This window comes from Vipera ursinii, assembly GCF_947247035.1.
Source record: "Vipera ursinii genome assembly, chromosome: 4".
Classification (NCBI taxonomy): Eukaryota; Metazoa; Chordata; class Lepidosauria; order Squamata; family Viperidae; genus Vipera; species Vipera ursinii.
The window spans coordinates 50,473,325-50,491,610 of NC_139514.1; the positions used below are offsets into that span (position 1 = coordinate 50,473,325).

Here is an 18,286-nt window from a genome sequence, read left to right on the forward strand (position 1 = left end):
CAGTACGTAGGAAGGTATAATTCTGAAGAATAAGTACATAAATATTTTTCCATCCTGCCTGCCCATTCACTCTGTGTTTAGTAGTTTCTGTCACATTGCTGTTGAATGGGAAATGAAATATACAGAGGCCTATTCATCAGCTGCTAATTTTTATTACTCTTCCCAGTAATGAAATATGATTGGCTGAAAACTTGAGTGTTTTATTTATTTATTTTATTTTATTTTATTGAGATTTCTATACCGCCCTTCTCCCTAAGGGACTCAGGGCGGTTCACAGGGCATATATAAATAGCAGTACAAAAATTAAAAGAAAATTAAACCAATGCCCAATTAAAATACAACAATGATAAAATAATAAAAACCAATTAAAAAACCCATATACCCCTATCAGGCCAGACCAGCTAATTCAAATAAATGGGTCTTCAACCCGCGACGGAAGGATCGAAGGTCCGATGCCGTCCGGAGCTCAACCAGCAGTTGGTTCCATAATGCCGGAGCACCCACTGAGAAGGCCCTCCCCCTGGGGGCCACCAGTCGACATTCCCTGACCGGAGGCACCCTGAGGAGGCCCTCTCTGTGGGCACGCACAGGGTGGAGGGGAGTTGACGCCGGCAGCAGGTGGTCCTCGAGGTATCCCGGACCCATGCCATGTAAGGACTTAAAGATCATAGCCAAGACCTTGAACCTTACCCGGAAGACAACTGGTAACCAATGTAGCTCGCGGAGCAAAGGTGTAACATGGGAGTACCGGGAAACTCCCAAGACAACTCTCACGGCCGCATTCTGTACCAGTTGGAGCCTCCGAGTAGTCTTCAAGGGAAGCCCCATGTAGAGAACATTACAATAGTCTAGGCGAGAGGTCACGAGCGCATGAGTGACCGTACACAGGGCATCCCGGTCCTGATAGGGCCGCAACTGGCGCACCAGGCGAACCTGGGCAAAAGCCCCCCTAGTCACGGCCACTATATGATCTTCCAGAGTAAGTCGTGAATCTAGGAGGACTCCCAAGTTGCGAGCCCTATCCACAGGGGGTAAAAGCTCACCCCCCATAGAAAGCGATGGAACATTTTGAATGTCCCGGGATGCCGGAATGTACAGCCACTCAGTCTTGTCAGGGTTGAGTTGAAGTCTGTTCCTCCCCATCCAGACCCGAACCGCCTCCAGGCAACGGGACATCACAGCGAGGGCATCACTGGGGTGGTTTGGGGTCGAAATGAAAAGTTGGGTATCATCGGCATATTGATGATACCCAACTCCAAAACCACGAATGATCTCACCCAGCGGTTTCATGTAGATGTTGAACAGGAGAGGCGAGAGGATCGATCCCTGAGGAACTCCACAAGCGAGAGTCCTAGGGGTCGACCTCTGCCCCCCTGCCAACACTGACTGCGAGCGTCCCAGGAGATAGGAGGAGAACCACTGAAAAACTGTGCCTCCCACTCCCAATCCCCTGAGACGCCGCAGCAGGATACCATGGTCGATGGTATCGAAAGCCGCCGAGAGGTCTAATAGGACTAGGACAGAGGAATATCCCCTATCCCGAGCCCTCCAGAGATCATTCACCAGAGCGACCAATGCCATCTCCGTGCTGTACCCGGGCCTGAAACCCGATTGGTAAGGGTCCAGATAATCCACTTCATCCAGGACCAGAGGGAGCTGATGCGCCACCACACTCTCAACAACTTTCGCAAGAAAGCGAAGGTTGGAGACTGGACGAAAGTTGTTCAATACAGCTGGGTCCAAGGCAGGCTTCTTGAGGAGAGGTCTCACCACCGCCTCCTTCAAGACGGTGGGGAAATAACCCTCACTCAAAGAAGCAGATATAACCGCCTGGAGCCAGCCTCGTGTCCTCTCCCTAGCTGCATAAACCAGCCAAGAAGGGCACGGATCCAATAAACATGTGGTGGAGCTCAGCCTCTCCATAATCCTGTCCACTTCATCAGGGGTCACAGAATCAAACTCCTCCCAGATAACATTGACAGGACCGCCCGTGTCCTGATCACCAGACTCTGCCCAGCTGGAGTCCAAACCGGTCCGAATCTGAGCGATTTTATCCGACAGATGTTGACTAAATTCCTTGGCACGACCCTGCAAGGGATCCTCCCTCACCTCCTGATTAAGAAGGGAGCGAGTCACCCTAAACAGGGCGGCCGGGCGATTATCTGCGGACGCGATGAGGGTAGAGAAGTAATTACACCTCGCCGCCCTCATCGCTGCGAGATAAGACCTAATGTAGGTTCTTAACCGCAACCGGTCGGATTCAGATCGGCTGAACCTCCAGCAGCTCTCTAGGCCCCGTTTCCAACGCTTCATCTCCCGGAACTCCGCGGAGAACCATGGAGCTCGCTGGGATCTGCACCGGGTCAGGGGCCGCAAGGGTACAACCCGGTCAAGTGCCTCAGTGGCTGCCCTTTCCCAGGCTTCCACTAAGGCATCCGCCAAGTTGTGAGCAATGGAGGCAGGTGGGGACCCCAGCGCCGCTTGGAATCTATCAGGATCCATTAAGCGTCTGGGGCGGTACCATCTAATTGGCTCCGTACCCCCACGGCGGGGGGTGGCAAGATGGAAGACCATCCGCAGGAGATGATGATCGGTCCATGACAGGGGCATAATAAATGGAGAGCCCCCACCAAGATCATCCAACCACCGTCCAGATAAAAAAATCAGGTCAAGGGTGTGGCCTCCCTCATGAGTTGGTTCAGAAATTACTTGCGTCAGGTCCATGGCCGTCATGGAAGCCATGAACTCCCAAGCTAGCTCAGATGAGCCTCCCAGGGATGGTAGATTGAAGTCTCCCAAAACTATAAGTTTGGGGAACTCAACCACCAACCCCTAGAGGATATCGAGCAGCTCGGGCAGGGCTGCCGCTGTGCGACTAGGTGAAATGTACACCAGCAGCAAGCCCAACTGCGCCCCAGAACCAAATCTCACAAAGAGAGACTCACACCCGACTATCTGAAGAACGGTGGTCTCCCGCGGACATAAGATCTCCCTAATGATCACCGCCACACCCCCACCCCTACCTTGAGCTCGTGGCCGGTGTAGCACCCGGAAGCCTGGTGGGCAAAGGTCAACCAAAGGGACCCCACCCTCTGGGGCCAACCAAGTCTCCGTGATGCAAGCCAGGTCCGCATGCTCACCCTCAACTAAATCCCTAACGAGGGGAGCTTTGTTAACCATGGACCTGGCATTCAGGTACACCAGCCGGAGCTCAGGAGGCTGCACATCCTCGCTCCCGGAACCTCGGGGAAGAAGCAGAGGGTCGGAGCGCCTCACCGCTTGCAAATAGCGGAGACGGCCCTCCTGGTAACGATACGGCCCCCTGTCTATCCACCTGCTGCCATTCCCCATTGTGGGAATTGGTAATCCCACGACCCGCTCATGAGCCCCGGAGACAACCACACCCCGTTCTCCCCCCGCGCGGTCAGACCCAAGTCTGGCCTGAGCCATGGTTGATTGGCAACCCCCCATAGCCAGACAACCCCCATCTCCCGCCCCTCTCCCCAACCCCATAAAACATTTCGATAAAAAAGTAATCAGGGGCCTCCTATTAAATTTGCGTTGACGGCCCCTGCCCCTGCCCAGCCATCTCTCAGGGTCCCAGGGCTCGGGCCCTTCATCGAGGTTAAGAGTATTTAAAGAGGCGGGTCGCACCCAGTAGAGGGGGGCACCCCTGAGGGCGAGCAAGTCCGTGCAGGTGTATTGTCGCATATTGGTCCAACAAGTCCAGGATAGGCAGTCCCAAAGGTGGTCATGTCCATAGGAGGATCGAAGGCCGGGAAAAGAAATATCTGGATCCACACCCAACTGCACTGTCACTCAGTTGGGTGCCCCGGTAAACAGGCCACCCCCCGCCCTCTCACGGCGGGTTGCAACTCTGTTCCTGGGGGTGGTCCAAGATATACTCTGGGTAGGCATGCCCCATAGAGCTCCCACCTCTATGGGGCTGCAGATGTAAAACCAAGCCACTCTCCCACCGTGGCTGGTACCCAGAACCGACCAAATCCAAAGGGGAGAGGGGGGGTAGGCAGAGAGTTAGTAGATGTATGTGTTCAAGGCAGAAGGGTAGGCAGGCCAAGATAGTAAAGGTGGTCTGAAAGCGTCATCACCGCCGCTGAAACGGTCCAAAAGCGGTGCAAGGACCACCTGTCGCCGTTGCTCCATTGAAGTAACCCGTGGTCGTCTTCTCCGCCGCTGAAACGGCCCGAAGTCGCCGTCGCCGACACAAGCGGTCCGAGGCAGCACAGAAAACATCATCGCCGCTGGGATAACTCGCAGTCGCCCTCTCCGCCGCCGAAACGGCCCGAGGACGACGACGTCACCAAAAGCAGCCTGATGCGGCCTGGGGCAAGATGGAAACGCCACCGCCGGCGAGAGGGGCCAAAAGCCCAGAAAACAGCGCAGCCAACCACCGGCCTCCGCAAATGGCCCGAATAGGCCCGAAAGCGCCGGTGCCGCCGAAGCGGCCCGAAAACAGACCAGATGTTGCCGCTCGGGCCAGAAGGCCCCGGAAATGTCACCGCTTGGTGCTGGTCGCTGAAAACGGCCAAAACACACCACTGCTGCTGTCGCTGTCGTTACCGGATGCGGGTCATCACCGCCGCCGAGTGCGGCCCAAAGGACCGCCGCCACCAACGCCGTCGCCGCCATCGCCGCCGCCAAACCGGACCCACAGGCGTCTCCCTCGCCGACCGAAGGCAGCCCGAGAACGTCGAAGGCGGCCCGAAATGGCCCGGGGAAGCAGGAAACGCCGTCGCCGAGCGCGACCCGAGAAACCGCCGACGCCAGCGCCGAGGCCGACGCCCACGTCACCGACGCCAGAACGAACCCACAGGCGTCCTCCTCGCCAACTGGGAACAGCCCGAGAACGCCGAGGCAGCCCAAGACGGTCCGGAACAGCAGGGAATGCCGGAGTCGGCCACGAACAGCTGAAGACGGTCCGAAGAAGGCAAGCAGCAGAAGGCAAGCAGCAAAAGGCGAACGGGTGGAAAAGGCGACGGATGGAAAAGAGCAGGGCCAGCAGACAGACAGGTCGACAAGTAGGAGTTCAAACGGATCACTGCCAGTTTCGTCAACCTCCTAACTGCCCCAGTGCCTATAACTATAAACCCCCAATCCCCATCCCAGAGAGCCTAAAGGCTCCTGAGGGGCTCCAAGGGACGCCTAGTAACTGGAGCTCGCGGAGCTCAGTCAAGCACGTCCGCCATCTTGTTAAATATGAGAAAGACAGAACCTTTCAGCCAATGTGGGGTGGAAGGAAGTGGAATAGCTGTGAAATAACTTATTTTATTTTGTAAAATATTTTGTGTTAAACTTGTGATAGATGTAATGTTTCAAGAGTGTAGTATAGATGTACAAAAAAGAATAAGAATTAAGCTTTGACGCAGTGGCTCAGTGGGTTAGGATGCTGAGCTTGTCGATCAGAAGGTCGGCAGTTTGGCGGGTTGAATCCCGAGTGCCGCGTAGCAGAGTGAGCGCCTGTTACTTGTCCCAGCTTCTGCCAACCTAGCAGTTCGAAAGCACGTAAAAATGCAAGTAGAAAAATAGGGACCACTACGGTGGGAAGGTAACAGCGCTCCGTGCGCCTTTGGCGTCTAGTCATGCCGGCCACATGACCACGGAGACGTCCTCGGACAAGCGCTGGCTCTTTGGCTTTGAAACGGAGATGAGCACCGGCCCCTAGAGTCGGAAACGACTAGCACGCATGTGCGGGGGAACCTTTACCTTTAGCAGAGCATGAGGTAATGCATACAAAAGAATTTTAAAAGATTGAATACTTTGAATAAGTTCTGTACCATCTTTGTTAAGTAATCATCTGTTTTTTCTTGGAAGATTTGTACAGACCGAGTATATTTACCACACTTCATGGCTTTCTACAGGGGCTGGAGGAGGGTGTGCAGGTGGGTACGCCTTATTCCAGCAACTTGCAACTTTCCTTGCCAGATTCCCCATTGACTTTCTGGGGAAGCTGGTAGGGAAGGTGGCAAATGACAATTGCATGATCTTGGGGCACTGCAACCAATCATAAGGGCGAGCCCAAAGCCGCCTCGTTGGGGAGATGGGCGGCATATAAATTGAATAAATAAAATTTATATATAAATCCAGCTGCCATTTGTCCAGAATGTGATCATGTGACCACGGGAGTGCTGGGATGACTAGAACTCTGAGAACCAGTTGTAACCCCAATTAGTTTAGAACTGTCATAAGTTAAACAGACACTGAACAAGTCAAGGGCGATCTGCATATCCATTTAGCTCCCTATCAGTCATATTTCAGTAGTCTTGTTTAATCTAGCCAGGGTTGAAGTACTCCCAAGGATGAAACAGATAGTGATATGAATAATATTTATTATTTTATTTATTTTAATCCCATTTATATCCCGCCTTTCTCCGAAGACTCAGGGCGGCTTACAATTTAAGCACAAACCAATAATAGTTTATGTTGCTTTTTTAAAAGTCTACTTTCAACAAGGTGGAAAGCAATAACTGTCTTCCAGATGCAGACTACATTCGTGCCATCTGCTTTTTCCTATGGATTATGGTTCTCTTCCTTTCATTGCATTACTTGTGATAGTTCCAATGATTAAAGACGCTTGTGGGTTTTTTAGACTTACAGGTTTGGAGCTCAGCATTAATAAGACATGTTTTGGCACCATTCTTCAGAAAAAAGTTTCTGGAAAAGTCACTAGTTTTCTTCATACCATGGAGAGATTCTGTTATGTTTCGTGCTATTCCATACTTAGAGTGACATTAAAGCATTTCCCCCATAAATACTTTCCACACTTGAATTTCAATCTGCGGCTGCAATATTGTACTCACTGCTTCTGTCACAATGGCAAGCTAGTGTTTTGTAATCCTCCAGCTTCAAACTATCCCGGGATATAACGTGTTGTAATATTTGTAAAAGTCACTTGTTTTTATTGATGTGTATTAAAATATATTTTAACAAGAAGATCAAGACTTTTTCAGGAAAAGTTCTGAATAAACTTTTAGACGCACAGAACGTTTTGTAAAATGATCTACTTCCAATAATTTGTACGTCAGTGTAATTTGCAGTGAACAAACATGTGCTTCCTTTTTAAAGTCTTTTTCTCAGTGTAATTACAGAAACCAGTGTTTTGTTTCCCACCAACAAACTATTTTACAAACACCATGACTTGAATTTTTTATTGGAACTGAAAATAATTTAGGCATAATGAATATAAGGAAAAGGCAGTTCCGACAGCATAAGGAACAAGAGCCTTGGTGGAGCAGTGGGCTAATGCCTCCTTAAGTAACACCAGCTGCCTGCAATTAGTGCAGGTTCGCATCCCACCAGGCTCAAGGTTGACTCAGCCTTCCATCCTTCCGAGGTAGGTAAAATGAGGACCCAGATTGTTGGGGGCAATTAAGCTGACTTTGTAATAATGCCACTTGGGGTGTATGTGAAAGCCCTAATAAGCAGGCATATACATAGAATGAAGGCTACTGCTAAGCTTGTAAGCCGCCCTGAGTCTTCGGAGAAGGGCGGGATATAAATGGAATTAAAATAAAAATAAATAAAAAATAAACTAAACTAAATAAGACAAGCTCTTTTACTTCAGGATTGCTTTCATCTACCCATTTGAAGAACTGTGGTGGTGCAGTGGTTAGAATGCAGTACTACAGGCTAACTCACTGCTCATTCCAGGAGTTCAATTCTAAGCAGCTCAAGGTTGACTCAGCCTTTCATGCTTCCGAGGTCAGTAAAATGAGGAGCCAGATTGTCTGGGGCAATAGGCTGACTCTGTAAACTGCTTAGAGAGGGCTGTAAAGCACTGTGAAGCGGTATATAAATCTAAGTGCTATTGCTGCTGAACTTTATTACAAATGGTGAGGAAAATTAATTAGCTGTATGCATTCCTCCTTACTAACAAAAGTGGTACTTTTAATTTCTATCTTTTGATACAGAAGAAAGAACCATTATGTATACATAGCAGTTGATAGTTATGGTCAAAATATTAATAAGACACAACCACATGTTTGAAAGATCTACTCCATGAAAGATGTTAAGTTGGACATCTAGAAAACCATCCTTGTGCCATTTATAAAACTTACAGAGGGAAAAACAAACCTACATGCAGAACTAACCTTACTGAAACACATTTGCTTTGACTTTCCTTACAACTGAGATACTTAATAATATTTGGTAGTATGAAGAATAAAAATTCAGCTCCAAGATGTTGGAAAACAAAACAAGTTTTATTAAAGATTTTGCAAAAGCGGCGGAACTCTTGGTAATGGCAAATCCCAGAGTCCACACTTGAATCAGTTTTTGCGTAGGTTTTTATACCCTGTCCCGTACATCACACCACATCCTTCCAAAGTGAGCCCAGTTGATAGGCCCACCTGGTCACATGCTTTCTGAATGCCTAGCAACCATTACAATTACCAGAGTTCCAATTATCAGATCAAATGCCCCTTTTGTTCCTGTCTTATCTTCACTCCCTTTTCTATGACATGATTTGTAACCTCCTGCTGACTCTTGGTATAGCCTTATCTACAAGGTGAACTGTTACCAAATTGGATAATTGCAATTATAAAAGATTTATTTTTTCCCTTGTTTTTCTATAAGAATGCCTGATTTGCATCTAGAAGCTATGTGTGTAACGGAGTTCATGCTTCAGTTAAACATGGCTGCACTTTGGTTTTTAGTTATATTTTAAAATACTAAGCAGTTTTTATAAGGAATAAGCCTATATAAAATGAATTCATAAGCTATATGTTATTCTACAGTAGTGTGCACTATTCTAAAAGTATCCTTTAAGTCAGTATATAATTCTTCTCTATTCCTTCAGCTTATTATATCTCCTTTCCTAAATGTATCTTCGCTAAGTGCCTCTGTATGCCTATTCCTTTAACAGAAATGGAAAATTACAACATGTACATTTCTTGTGTACCTCACAGTAGCCATTTTAATTCAAAGGATTGTCCTCTGTTTAAAGTAAAGGGAAAAATGAAGGGAAAGTGATGTATTTAATTGAAAGAAACATAGATCCTTAATGTAAGACAATCCTGTAAAAGAACAGTAGACAAAAACAATCAACAATTTCTGTTACCATATTCATAAACAAACTAAGATGACCTTCCCTCTTTAAAAATAAGTTACAGTATTTACAGCATATAATTTGAGAGCTTAATTACCTGAACATAGGCTATGCCACATAAAAATTATATGTAGCTGAACTAGTTGTGAAAAATGAAACAGAAAAATCAGAATTTTCCAAGACTACAATATTCAGTGAACAACATGCCATGTTTCTGGTTAAAAGAAATTGTTGAATGTGATTTAAACATGTTTCTTAGAAAATATTGCCAACATCACCTTTTACTTAAAATAATTTTAAAAACTTTATTTAATGCAAATAAGATGATCTGCTGTTTGATAGATATTCAGCTATAAACGATCATATCTGCCCACCATCTGTAAAACATCTCTCTCAACCTGGGGTCCCAGATTGCTTCCAATTGTTTAGGAGACTTTAGCGTTTAGAATTTGGGGTCTGGAGGAGACCAAGTTAAGAGAGGGTAATTTTTTAAAATTTGCATCTAAATCATTTAATAAAGTTGAGACTATTAAGTTTTGGGATGAAATGATTCACAAATCTTTTCAAATAATATGTTTTTCTTCCTGTATTCTTTCTGGTTCTTCCTACAACTTTACTTCCACCTTCTGCCAACAAGGCACAGCTTTCCAGGATGCATAAATCAAATTGGTTTCAGCAATACATTTCTTCTTAAATGTATAATGCTCAACTTCAAAAGCATATGCAAGGCCAGTTACTTGGTTAAGGCAGGATGGATTTACATGATAAATAACCACGTGGAACTGCTTTAAACTCTTTTTTCTGTGATAGAGCTACTGCATGTTTAAATAGCTCTCTTGAGTTTTAATATAATTAGTTACCTGAATCCGTCTTCTGTTTAATACATGCATAGAAGTTCTGATTTTCCTTCAAACCATTTGTAAAATCACAAAAATTAGCTTGTGGAAACAATATTCAACATACGCATGTTGTACAATTACATTGTTAAAGATCTTTTATCTGCATTTATTTTTATCAAAATTTTATAGCTGCCCATCTCCCTCACAGAACATTACTTTGATCTTTTGATTGAAAGTGAAGCTGATTGCAATATTGTATTGCTCTGTTCTTTAGGTCTTGGCGGAGGACCAGCTCATTGCCTTTCTCTCTGTAATGTTCTCCCCCCTCCCGCTCCCCCATCTAATCCACGCACAATTTTTCACTCTTGATCTGCAGAGATCCATCATTCATTCCAAACCTTAGGACACTGGTTGGAAGATAAGGTCAAACTGCACCGACATTAGCAACTTATATTTTATCTCAGAAGTAGTTTACCAGAATTACTTTCTGATGTAGGTTAATTTTATTACTTTCATTATTTTGGCAACTTCTTTCTTAGAAAGGAAATAATCAGAATGCTAGTCGCTGGTTGAAGCAATTTATATAAAGATAGTAATGGGCCTCATGCCAGGTCTCATTTATCGTAAATAAGATTACTGCTATTGAAGTTAAAGATAAATTAATTTCTGTCCTCTGTCCTGTTGCTTTATCACTAGTTTATTCCAAGAAGGTTTATGCTTTGGAGTGCTTCTTATTCTACTTTGAACCTGGATACTTAAGTGGTGGCTGCAGCAGCAGCGTGTTCGTTTACGCTCAATAATCTGGTATGTCAATTGTGCCATTCTTATTCAAGCTGGCCATAATGATAGAGGTCTTAGCAATGCTATATTAGTTTATTGCAGCTCTACAATAAGCTGATATGAGTTTTGAAGAGGCTTCAGATAGTGCCTTTGTCCAAAGAGTAGCAGTGAGAATCCTGGTATGTTCTTGCTTGTGGTACGTATTATACATATAATAATATACATATTTTCTCCTTCAGTCATGCCAATTCTTGGAGACTGCTTTGATTAGTCCTTGCAGTTTTTTTAGCAAGACTTTTCAGAAGTGGTTTGCATTGCTTCCTTTCTTGGGCTGAGAGAAAATGACTAACCTAAGGTCACCCATCTGTTTTTGTGCTTAAGGCAGGACTAGAACTCACTATCTCCCAGTTTCTAGCCTGGGTGCCTTAGCTGTTACACCAAACAGACTCTCACACATAATCATGTAACAATTATGAATATTATGGTTGGTTGCATAATGTTTAGAATAATAGAATAATAAGTTTATTGTCACTTTGAATGTACACTAATCGGCATACATTAAAGTGAAATTTCATTGCATTCAGTTTAGACTGGATTTGGCATTTTTATCCTCTTGTTGAGTCCTTCCCAGCAAACTGAGTTAGGCAGGTGTTGTTTGATGGAGTTAAAGGTACTACTGTTCCAAATAAAGCTGCTTTTTGTAATTGTCTGATGGTGACTTTCTCAGTGCCGATTGCTGTTATCTGTTCACAACACTGTAAAGTCATAGCTGTCAGTTCTTTAGCTGGTGTTGACCTTCATATGCATCAAGTTCTTCTCAAAAACCTGGGATGTTCTAATGTATTGGTGAAATATGCTGTATGTATATATCTAAGCAGTATTTTTGTGTTAGTCTTTCTATTTGCAAATCTTTCTATTTTCTTATTTTCTCCAGTTCTTTCTCTTACTTATCTTACCTTACCTTATCTTATCTTCTCCTGTCTCCAGGAAGTGCAACATCCATTATCCACTTTTTTTACCTTTCTTATCTATACTTATCTAAGTCTGGAGTGTTATGTGGCAGGTGCTTGCCTGTTGGAATTACCATTTATTATAATATAATTAGCTGCTTCCCAGGCATATTTATCTAATAATATCATTTCTAAATAATACATAAATGATGGCCATTTCTGGTATACATATGCAAGCATATTTTCCGTAAACCGATTTATTTTTGTCTAAACAAATTACTATAAGTTTGTATAAATGGATCCCTCATGTAATACTTGAATACAACTCTGGATAATTTCCAAGAAGGAAAAAAGAAAATGGAGATTGTATTTAGAAATACACAAAACGACTCATTTAAAAACTTGTGCTTTTGTCATAGAGGTTTAATTTTATAATGTGAGGATGGGATGGACATTAGAATTAAAAATACATTTAAATATGACGTTTTCAAGTGAATTTTTCTATTGTAAATGAAGAAAATGCCATAAGTTAAAAGTTTTTTAAAAATGTCAATTTTTTGTTTCTTACTAGGTGGCAGTGAAGGTTATTGATAAAAAAAGAGCCAAAAAGGACACCTATGTGACCAAGAACCTGAGACGGGAAGGCCAGATCCAGCAAATGATTCGTCATCCTAACATTGCTCAACTGCTGGATATCTTGGAAACTGAAAATAGTTACTACCTTGTCATGGAACTATGCCCAGGAGGCAACTTAATGCACAAAATCTATGAGAAGAAGAGGTTGGAAGAACATGAAGCACGCAAATATATCAGACAGCTTATATTAGCAGTTGAGCATCTACATCGGGCAGGGGTTGTTCACAGGTAAGGTGAACATTACCTGTTTCATATTTTTGGAATAATGCAAACCTATTACCATCCGTATCCATGGTAAAAAGAATTTTTTCCCCACTTGTTATTAGCCTTCCACATGCTGATGTCCTCCATATCTGTTGGGATTGCAATTCTCAGAATTCCAACCCAGCATAGCTATTTTTTAACCTCTCCCTATCTCCTTCACCTCCTATTATTGGTGACTATGGTAAAATTCAATGAGATGAGGAAATTTATAAAGAAAAATACATTATTGTATAAATCAGATTTTTTTTTCTTTTGCCACAGAAAATTTTATTCTTTTTCTTTTTAATCTGGTTTACCTAATCTGGAATGCCTTATACTCATCTGAGGGTTTGTTATTTTTAAAAAGTAATTCTAGAAATGGGGAAAATAATTGCAATAAGATTTGCAGATTTCTTTTTTTTCTCAGCAAGGTCCCACAGAATAACAAAATAACAGAGGTGGAAGGGATCTTGGAGGTCTTCTAGTCCAACCCTCTTCTCAAGCAGGAAACTCTAGTCTATACCATTTCAGACAAATGGTTGTCCAATCTCTTTTTAAAAAATCACCAGTGTTGGAGCAATCACAACTTCTGGAAGCAAGTCATTCCACTGATTAATTGTTTTGTCAGGAAATTTCTCCTTAGTTCTGGGTTGGTTCTTTCCCACTATGTTGTGTCTGAATAGAAAAAAGCTCCCATTTTCCCAATGTCTCTGAAATGAAACTTCAGTCTACAAGCTATCCGTTGAAGGCTGTAACTGCCTAATAGATAACTTCACCTCATTTCCACAGTCTTCTGGAGGTAGAAGGGTCAGGATTAATATTTCACAGCTATGGTGCAGTGAGTTGAATTATTCATCAGAGCAAGCCATAATGAAAATGGTTTATGATATAGTATACTCACCATGTTTCTGTTAGATAGCATATAACGTTAAATTCTATTTTAGTGTTGAATGTAAAGCAGACTAATATGAATTAGCCTTTCTATGGAATGATGGAGACTTAGAATGAAGTTTTGCTTTTGCATCTCACAGAAAATTCTCGACAACTTTTAAAGTAATTTTAAAACTACAGGTACTCAGTGTAATTACTGTCAAAACATCAAGGAAAGGAATTTAATAATGTTCCAATGGCAAAGACTGCTTCCTGTGTATCGGTTTTCCACTGTTTCTTTAACTGAGAAGCTGGGTACATATTATCTTCTCAATTATTCAGATAACTAGCAGATTTTGAGAAATAGGACAATATATAATAGAGAACAGTCTTTTGCTTGTTAAGACTTGAGTTGGATATGGAAGATCATGAAGTGATCTCTGGCAGTAACATCGTAAGTACAAGTGATCCTAATTTACTGACCGTTCGTTCAGCAACTGTTTAGCCCATTTACTATTGTCACAGTTTCTCATGGATATAATTTCTGAACTTCACAGCTGACTTTTGACAAGCCAAGTCAATGGGGAAGCTGGCACGAGGTCACAGGTTGTGGTCATGTGACATCACGCTTAACATCTGCAGGTGATTCACTTGACAACAACAACAACAACAATCAAAACTGACAGTCACATGACATTTCATTTTGCAGCTTCATTGCTTAGTGACGGAGTTGCCAGTCAGTAACTGAAGACTACTTGTATGCACATAGAGCACCAGCCCAAAGATGAGCATGATACATTTATCATGATTTATTTTGATGCCTAACCAAGGAGACTAAAGAAAGAACTTGATATCTTACAGTATCTTTTAATTTTACATACATATGAAGTAGTGCTTAGAGTCATCCAATGCAGGTGATTCCCTATATAGAGATGGAGAAGCCAGTGTTCAAGGTAGCTTTATAAAAGGCAAGAAGCATGAGATATTGCTGATGTATGCTGGATAATTGGGAAAGCCAAGGAATGCCCAGAAAAAGTCAGTCTGTGCTTCATTGATTATAAAAAAAACCCATTGTTTCAATCATGTCAAGCTGTGGAATGTATTTAGAATATGGGGATCCCTGAACATCTTGTCTCCATGTGATTTTGAAGATGTGGGATAAATAGAGCACTCAGGCTTTCAAACTATGATTTTGAAGTTTCTTGAGAATACTGTGGATAGACAAGAAATACACAAATGGATCATCATGGATGAAATTATTGTACTTGCTCTCTGGGAGAAGGCTCCATTGCTAGGAAAAGTGGAGGAAAAAAGTGAAGAAAAGGACAACCAACAGCAAGATGGAGGGACTCTGTTAAAGTGGTGATGAGTGCATCATTGGAAGACCTGAATCACCAGATTAGGGAAAGATAATGAGAAAACGTATTGATGTGGTTGCTAAAATCTGATATTAGTTTGATCACAAATAATCAAATTACTTTTGAAACTAGCAGCTTAACTTTGCTTATCTATTAATAAGATACTCTTCATTTATAGAAATTTCTACAGTATAGAATAAAATTTAATATGAATCTCTCATACATTATTTTCATCTTTCTGAAATAATTTTTATTAGAAAGATTGTTGTGTATGTAAATAGTTAGCAATAAGCCATGGAAGAGATTGCAAACACAGTGCAGCTTTGCAAGGTTTAAAGCGGGAAAATAAGGTGCAATCATTGGACGCCACAACCAAGGAGCGGGAAAACAGACTGCTTGTATTGGTTACAGTTCAAACGCTTTCTCTATAAAAGGGTTGCAACATTTGACAGTTGACAGTTGACTTTGTGTATTCAATAAACTCGTTCAGTGTTAACCACTCTGAGTCCTCGTCAATTCGAACCAAACAACTGGCGACGAAGGTGGGATTGACAGAAGACCAGAGATTAGGAAGAATTGTCGTGAAGGCGGCAAATTCAGAGCGAGTCACAGTCAACCGAGCGGCCGCGGCAGAATAGGAAAAAAATTCTCCGAATGGCGCAAATCGGGTCACTGAAGGAATTCGACCCTAACTTCCCCGAAGATTGGGAAGAATACATCGGTCAGGTCGAAGGATTCCTGTTAGTGAACGGAATCACTGACGACCGAAAAAAAGCGGCGGCACTTTTGACAATTTGCGGCACACCGGTCTACAGAGTTGCTGTCGGGCTGTGCCAGCCACAACCAGTCTCCAGCGTGCCCTATGCCGACCTCCTCGCAAAACTAAAGGTTCACTTTACTCCCCGAAGGTCCGAACTCTTTTGGCGGCGCATCTTCGAGAAGAGAAATCAGAGACCGGGGGAGTCCATACAGAAATTCGTCGCTGCCGTCAGGGAAGCCGCAGTACGTTGCAAATACGATAATTTAGAAATTAGAATTCGGGACAGAGTCGTGCTGGGCTTACGTGATGAACAATTACAAAATAGAATAATCGCCAAACCTACCGGCGATTTACAGGAAGTGCTCGACGAACTCCTAACGTATGAGTCAACCGGGTATCGCGACCCCCCCCGCAGTAGCATGGCGGCAGCACCCGAAATTAACCATAGGGGGCTATGTGGACTGCGGGGAGGTGGATCAGCAGTGGGAGGAAGAGATCGCCGAAGTCTCCAGGCGATTCGGAAAGATGGCACCAAGACAACTCAGAAGCGAGGGGCCTGAACCTGGCCGCCGGCAACAACCCGCAACACCGCAAAGACCACCGACCGGGGCACAACGACCGTGGTGGGACACCGCAACCAGACCGCGCGACAACGACACCCAGAACCGATGTGGCAGCTGCGGCGGCAACCATCCCCGCGCTTCCTGCCGATTCCGCACCGCCAAGTGCAGGGCTTGCGGCAAGACCGGCCACATCCAGGCCATCTGCAGAAACCGCGTTCGGGACTCCCGTCTGAACGAAGTCGATGTGTGGCCAGAGGGTAAGGTAACCCCCAATGCTAGTGGCAAGGAGACCCCTAGAACCCGGGTGAAATTTCCAAACCTAAGGGAGGTGGCCCGAGTCAATCGGAGACGGCGGGGAAGGGGGCACAATTTTCCGGACGGAAAATTAAAAATCACAGTCCTTCTGCAAGGGGTCCCTTGCAGAATGGAAATCGACTCAGGGGCTTCAGTGTCGATAATTTCCACTGAAACCCTTGAGAAAATTGAACAACTAAGCGGAAAAAGAATTCCACTTAGTCCAACAAATATTCAATTAATGGACTTCCAAAAAAGTCCAATAATCGTAAAAGGAAAGACCAGCCTTAGAGTAAACTTTAAGGGGTTTAAGGGGGTCTTAGATCTGATAGTTACGGAGGGGAATAGGACCAGCTTAATAGGGCTTAATTGGTTTCCTGCCCTGGGAATTTGGATAGGGGGAATAAATTCAGTGATTAGAAATAAGACCCTCGAATCCGTCTGCAAAGAATTTGCAGACGTATTCGATGGATCTCTTGGCAAGTACAAAGGGCCCCCCATTAATTTTAACCTAGACCCCTCAGTAAATCCAATCAGGCTAAAGGCCCGGAGGGTACCTTTTGCCTTAAAAGAAAAAATCGAGGCCGAGCTCGACCGGCTTGTAGGCCTCGGAGTTTTAGAACCTGTTGAGGGCGGTTTGTGGGAGACGCCGATTGTCACACCCCTCAAACCCAATGGGGATGTGAGAATCTGCGCCGACTACAAGGCGACCCTCAACATTGGAATGAAAAAGCATGCTTACCCGGTCCCGACGGTGAAGCAGGTCCTCGCCACGATCCAGGACGCCGACATCTTCGCCAAGCTCGACTTGGCGCATGCGTACTTACAGTTGACTGTTTCCAAAGAGGCTGCAGAGGCACAGACAATTGTTACCCACAAGGGGGCGTTCCGAGTCCACAGACTGCAATTTGGAATTGCAGCAGCTCCAGGCATCTTCCAAGAAGTGATGGAGAGGACCTTAAAGGGCATACCTGGAGTATGCCCTTACTTTGATGATGTCCTAATAGCTGGAAAAGATGAAGGAATGTTAGTAGAGCGGCTGGAACAGGTACTGGGTAGATTTAGAAAGGCTGGATTAAAATTAAAAAAGGAAAAATGTAGCATAGGGGTTAAATCCACTGATTTTTTGGGGTTCAGGATTGACAAAAGCGGAGTCCACCCCACCCCTGAAAAAATTAAAGCAATAAAAGGGGCTCCTGAACCAAGGAACAAGGCTGAGCTACAGGCCTTCCTAGGCTTGGTAAATTTTTATCACACTTTTGTGCCACATAAGGCTGCCATTGCAGAACCACTGCACAGGCTTTTAGATAAGAAGACCCCTTGGCATTGGCAAGACAAGCACAAAGCGAGTTTCCAGACCTTAAAAGACATCCTTTCCAGTAGCTCAACTGTAACCCACTTTATAGAAAACAGACCAATCTACCTGGCGTGCGATGCTTCGCCTTATGGCGTTGGGGCAGTAATCAGCCATTTAGACACCCAGGGAATGCAAAGACCCATTGCTTACTACTCCCGCACACTAACCAAGGCAGAGCGGAACTATGCTCAAATAGACCGGGAAGCTTTAGCCATAGTGGCAGGAGTTAAAAAGTTCCACGACTACCTGTATGGCAGGAACTTTACAATACTGACAGACCACAAACCCCTGCTGGGACTGTTTACCACAGATAAACAGACTCCCCAAATAATGTCTCCCAGGATGCTGAGATGGTCCATTTTCCTCTCAGCATATTCATTTTCCCTCCAATACCGACCAGGTAAGGACATGGGTCACGCAGACGCTCTTAGCAGATTGCCCCTTAGCACAACAGAGGAGGACCCTGCCCCAGTGGGACAAGTAATGTCCCTACAAGATATTCCTGATCTGCCCCTAACTGCTAAAGACACAGCTGAGGCAACCAATAAGGACCTCATCTTAAGGAGAGTAAT

The 18,286-nt window shown here is 44.4% G+C and overlaps 1 protein-coding gene across 1 annotated transcript in view; it reads left to right on the forward strand.

Moving 5' to 3' along the window:
• HUNK (hormonally up-regulated Neu-associated kinase) overlaps positions 1 to 18,286 on the forward strand; it is a 62,110-nt gene that overhangs the window by 12,410 nt on the left and 31,414 nt on the right. Inside the window, exon 2 of the mRNA XM_083361822.1 lies at positions 12,205 to 12,497. Coding sequence (XP_083217948.1) covers positions 12,205 to 12,497 — 293 coding nt within the window. The remainder of the gene's footprint in view (positions 1 to 12,204; positions 12,498 to 18,286) is intronic.